Consider the following 6,000-nt stretch of genomic DNA (forward strand, 5'->3'; position numbering starts at 1 on the left):
CAAGTGGTATTGCAGTCTCTGGGCTTCCTCCCTCAGGTGTTTTGGTGAGCTTGTTGGCTGCCTTGCTATTTAGCTCCACCTGAGTCTGTCTTCCTTGCTCCTTGTCAATGTTCCAGTGTTGGATCTGAGCTACTGCATCTTTCCTTGGGCCTGCTGCTCTGCTAGATAAGTGCTTCTAGTTTGTTTTCTGTTTTTTTCTGTCCAGCTTGCTATTGTCTTTTGCTGGAAGCTCTGAGAAGCAGAGGGGTGCACCGCCGTGCTGTTAGTTCGGCACGGTGGGTCTTTTTGCCCCTTTGCGTGGTTTTCGTTTTAGGGTTTTTTGTAGACTGCATAGTTCTCTTTGCTATCCTCGCTCTGTCTAGAATATCGGGCCTCACTTTGCTGAATCTATTTCATTCCTACGTTTGTCTTTTCATCTTGCTAACAGTCATTATATGTGGGGGGCTGCCTATTCCTTTGGGGTATTTCTCTGAGGTAAGTCAGGCTTGTATTTCTATCTTCAGGCTAGTCAGCTCCTCAGGCAGTGCCGAGTTGCATAGGTAGTTGTTAGGCGCAATCCACTGCTGCTTATAGTTGTGTGAGGATAGATTAGGTACTGCGGTCTACAGAGATTCCACGTCTCAGAGCTCGTCCTATTGTTTTTGGTTATTGCCAGATCTCTGTATGTGCGCTGATTACTGCACGCTGTGTTGTCTGATTGCCGGCCATAACAGCTAATGTCCGGAGATTAATTGCCTAGAATACTACTTCCTGCAATTTGTGCCAACTTCCGTGGCTTTGTCCGGAGCTAATGTCCGGAGCTAATGTCCGGAGCTAATGTCCGGAGATAAGTGACGTCAACAGTGTCCAGTGTCTGATTGGTTGCCGCCTGCTGCAAGCGACCAATCAGAAACGTGCCGTACTGTGACACACTCCGCCCGCCATTTTGGTGTGATTTTTGAATTTTTACCTCACAGCAAGTTTCTACTGCGTGGAGGCGGGCCCAGTGACGTTGCTCTTCAAGCTCCTGCCGAATTTCAAGTATATATGGATTCTAGACTCCCGATTCTTTAGAATCGGGCTGCCATCTAGTAGTATAAATAAGAATATATTAAATATACTGTACCCTATACTCTGAAGATGTAATATTATCTGGTCCATGATAAAACAATTTCTGTAAATATTGCAACGTTATGATATTCTGCACTAGCGCAGACTTCTTACATTGACTTGTTAGTCTTCTTACCCGTTCACAGTCTAATTATTATATTTTCACTGAAAAGCCATTATATATCATCCTCTCTACATGGCAATAACCTATTTTCATGTTAGTCTTTTTGCTATGTAGATGATTTGCAGCAGAGAGTCAGTAAAGTTAATAGCAGAATGTTTAACCTTTATTCAATTTGACTTTTCTAATGGAATTTTGAAAAAAAGTATATGGCCTTGACCTTGACTTCCTCTTGCCCTGAATAACTCTATCGAAAATCAAATATGCATCAGTAGGTGTGATGCACTAATAAACTATACCAGATCATTTATTAATTAGTAATAATAGTGTTATAAATTAGGCTAATACAATTTATCAATCATATTCCTAATATTAACTAAGAAAATATTAAACTATTTACTGGAAACTGCTCATTTTTTTTACAAGAGTAGGGCTTTAATTCATCGTATTTTCCCGCATGTAGGTAATTCAAAGGTTACTTGTGTTTTTTATGTATGATAATGATTAACTTAAAGCATCAAATTCAAATCTGAAATTTTCAAAATATGTTCAAAATGGTATTCTTAATTTTTTTTGTATTATCATTTCAATTATTTTTGTCTTATATTTTATCATATGGGAGCTGTTTTTCCATCATATAGAACTCTAAATTTCTTGCATAGACATAAAGTTAAATTATACAATTTTAGCTACCTTCAACAATCAGTAGAGGGAGCTTTTTTGTATTCTTATTAAAGTCACCCATTCTCAGAAGAAAAGCCTACAATCACTATGTGTGACTGCAGACTGCCAAATCATGACAGTGTGTTTTGCACATACTGTCACAATTGCTCTGTAATCCAAATACAGATGGACATTATAATGACATAATGACTGTATGTACACGATTTGCATACTTGCGGTCATGTGTTGACTAGATTCCGTCGCTCTCAATTCTTGCATACATGTGGTCATGGGCTCGCCTACTCACACTGAGAATACAGGGGAATCGTTACAGTGTGCACATCGCACACTGTCACAATTTGGATGTCTGCAGTTACATAGAGTAACTACAGCCATTTTTTTCTGAGACTTTACAGCAACTTTAAGTACTTAATATTGAACCAGTATGGAGTCTGAATGCACCCAGAATTCCATCACCTAAAATGTAATTGCTCTTTCAGGTGACTCTTGAGAATAATCTGCCATATGTATATGAGGAATGACACTAATTTAGGACATTAAATTGCATTTTCAGCAGTTATTTCCTCTGCACTAGAAGCCTCTGCAGATTCTCCTTGTGGTTTTCTGCTTCTGTTTTTATCCTACTTTTCCCCAAACTCTTTCCATAAAGTTTTATAGGTCTGGTGTTATGTAATCCCGCTCTAAAGTCAGATCTTTAGACAGATTTGAGAATAATTGATCAATGCAGGAGAGAAGAAGGGTCTGATAAGTCCGTAAGGAAATGGGTATGTGGAGGGGGTGGTTTCTCTAATAAGATATATTACAAAGTTTATTATCTTCTCTTGTACTGCTGATTTAACTTTGTATCTCCTGGAGATTTTTAGCTCTGCGAATGAAAAAGTGACCTCTGACTTTTATAAAGATATATCAAAAAATTAATCAGTAGAGAGTTCTGAACATAAAATGAGATACAGCTAAAAGATGGAGAATATCTTTAAAATAACTCTGAAGTTCTAATAGATCGTATATTTTAAATTTGCACATTTTAAGCATTGCATAAAATGTATAAATGTGTATTCGCACTACTATGATAGTGTCAAACTACATGTTTGTTTCATTTTTTTTCAGGTATACAGTCCTATGCAAATGTTTTAGCCATTTGTGGAAAAAATGCAACAAATTGAGAATGCTTTGAAAAAATAGAAATACTAATAGCTTATTTTTATCAATTAACAAAATTCAAAGTGAGTGAGCAATAGAGAAATCTAAACCACTGCAATATTTGGTATGGCCACCCTTTATCTTCAAAACAGCATTAAAACATATTTTCTTCTTGCTACACTTGTACACAGTTTTTTGAAGGAACTCGACAGGGAGGGTGTATCAAACATCTTGGCAAACTAACCACAAATCTTCTGTGGATGTAGGCTCGTGCAAATCCTTCTTTTTCTTCATGTAATCTCACACAAACTCGATGATGTTGAGATCAGGGCCCTATTGGAGCCATATCATCACTTCCAGGACTCCTTGTTCTTTATTCTAAAGATGGTTTTGATAGATGCACTCTCATCAAAATGTATATCCTCTTGATGTATTGCAATAATAATATTATATTATTATATAGCACTGTGTATTTACTATTGTAAATTTTTCTACACAGGTAATTCTTTTATTTTTACTTAGCCGTATGACATCACGTGATTAAAAACTAACAAGATGAATCCTTCTAAGCTCTATGTAGAAGCAGGAGGTCAATTTTGCCTTGTTTGACTCATAAGTCACTACAGAAGTCAATGGCAGGGAGCATCTGGGTCAATAGTTGACGAGAGGAATGTTTTTTGCAGGGAAAAGAGACTTGTTGTTTCTACATAGTAGAGAAAAGAGAAGAATTAGCTAGTAGAAAGGCAAAATGAGCAATTGTAAGTACACAGTGCTATATAATATGATGATTGCAATACATTAAGAAGATGAAAACTTTGATGGGAATGATTCTTTAACAACACTGGCTGTAAGCTTGGAGTCATTGTCCTGCTGCAGAATAAATTTGGAGCCAGTCATAGACCTGCCTTATGGTACTGCATGATGTTTTATGTGCCTTTATTTCTCTGCATTGAGAATAACATTAATCCTACCCAAATCATCAACCCAATTTGCTGAAATGCAGCCCAAAACTTGCCAGGGCCCAGGAATCTTCTCCATTATTCATTGTTCTCCTTTCTTCTGCAACAAATTGCTTTCTGTTACAGCCAAATATTTCATATTTTGACCTATTAGTCCAGAGCACCTGCTGCCATTTTTCTGCACCCCCAATTCCTATGTTTCTGTGCATAGTTAAATCACTGGCGTTTGTTTCCATGTCAAAGACATGGTTTTTGGCAGGAAATCTTCTATGAAGACCAGTTCTGCCCCAGTCCTCCATGAAATCATGTATTAAAGAAATAAAAATGGAGAGCATATTTACTCAGGTAAAGGATATTCAATAAAACAATAGACTTTTAAATCTTGAAGTTTTGTATGGTACTTGTTCCTATTTCCACAGAAAAATATAAATACCACTATCTAGTGATGGGATATAATAATTAGGTAAATAGGTGGTGGTCATTGACGGATCAATAATCAATGCAAATATCTTTGGCATAAGAATGATCCAGAGCGTTTACTAACCCACTTTTTTTGTGTCTTCAGGTTCTCCATACTATTACAGTGCAGCAAGAGGAGCAGCGCCCCCTACTGCTGCCACTGCCTATGATCGTCACTGACAGAATGCAATGGGAACATAAGCACTTATAACACCATTTGTAGGAATTGTACCATATTAATTATATTACTATAAAATCTCAAGATCAAAAGACGGCGTTTACCAGGAAAGACATATCAGACAACCCAATAATTTATTTTCCATCCTTGTTTTCTTTTATAGGAATTGATTTTAAATTGTTTATATTGTTCTGTACATCACCGAGCTTGCTCAAATATGTAGCCTAATGAATATTGAAATGATACGCTGATTTGGCTACACTGGGACACAGGAAAACAATTAAAAAATTAACTTGCTCGTATTGTTCATTTCGACAGGACACACGTTGGCCTCGAGAGGTCTACTCACATATACAGCACCATTGTAAATACCATGCTCGTTTGTGTAATTTATGAGAGTGGCTTAGCATATACAGCAACATAATACATGTTTGTAACATAAACTGCTTGTTTTATGAAATGCTGCACTGATTCACAGAATTCAGTAAGCTTTAAGCCGACATTAAACCAGGTTACCATGCATTTTGGCTATATATGAGGCTGATATCCCAGTATATGTGAGAGATTAATTCTATGTGCTAAAAGTTGGAAGTATGGTACTCTGCACAATGCACCAAATTAAATGATTTATGTCATGGGGGAAGTGTTAATCTGTCATAATTTGCTTGACTACTAAAAACTGCTTGATCAGGAAATCTGGACACATTTATTACATCCAATTAATGTATTTGTTCAAAGATATTTTTTTGCAAAAGAAAGAGGATCTTTTGCTGGACTACTTTACGAAATGTTCATTTGCATTTATGAAACACAAATAAATTAATGTATAAAATGTTGCCCCTTTATGAAGCATATTCACTAATGGAAAACAAGTGTGGTCATACAAAATCATTCAGAAATGCATGCGTAACCCACTCCTGCTTCCTCTGCAGCATGATTATTGATGCTTTAGAGAAACATCTCCCTCCTGTGTTAATGCTGCTGGGTAAATATGTAACTATAGAGGGTGAATTTGCACCTGGATGGCTGAAGGGTGCACAAAAATATCTTTATTCCTAGAGAACAGTACTATAAATGATGCATGAAAGCCAAGAACTCTTCTGCAGATTTTTTTTGCAGGGCTCAGTTAAGTCACCCTTCTGCTGCGTGGTAGTCATACTTTGGAGGTGGGTAGAAAAACCTAATTTAAGAGAAAAATTGAACTTTAATGGCAGTTGCCATCACTTGAGCATTGTCAGTTCACAGTATATTAATTATATTTACCACAGTGACGACTAACATACATGACAGATGAATCAAGGGGAGCTCCTACAGTTTAAGAATTTCGAACATTAAAGAAAGAATTTGTCCGGTACTCACAGATGACAACC

General features: G+C 36.9%; 1 protein-coding gene across 2 annotated transcripts in view; it reads left to right on the forward strand.

Annotated features, from left to right (window-relative positions):
• PAX5 (paired box 5) overlaps window positions 1–5,462 on the forward strand; it is a 517,932-nt gene extending 512,470 nt beyond the window's left edge. The window contains exon 11 of one of the 2 annotated variants that reach the window (XM_069767486.1): window positions 4,559–5,462. In XM_069767486.1, the coding sequence (XP_069623587.1) occupies window positions 4,559–4,632 (74 nt within the window). In that variant the 3' untranslated portion in view covers window positions 4,633–5,462. The remainder of the gene's footprint in view (window positions 1–4,558) is intronic. The other variant, XM_069767494.1, reaches the window with a different exon arrangement.
• Window positions 5,463–6,000: the final 538 nt, after the last annotated feature.

This window comes from Ranitomeya imitator, chromosome 1 (assembly GCF_032444005.1).
Source record: "Ranitomeya imitator isolate aRanImi1 chromosome 1, aRanImi1.pri, whole genome shotgun sequence".
Taxonomy (NCBI): domain Eukaryota; kingdom Metazoa; phylum Chordata; class Amphibia; order Anura; family Dendrobatidae; genus Ranitomeya; species Ranitomeya imitator.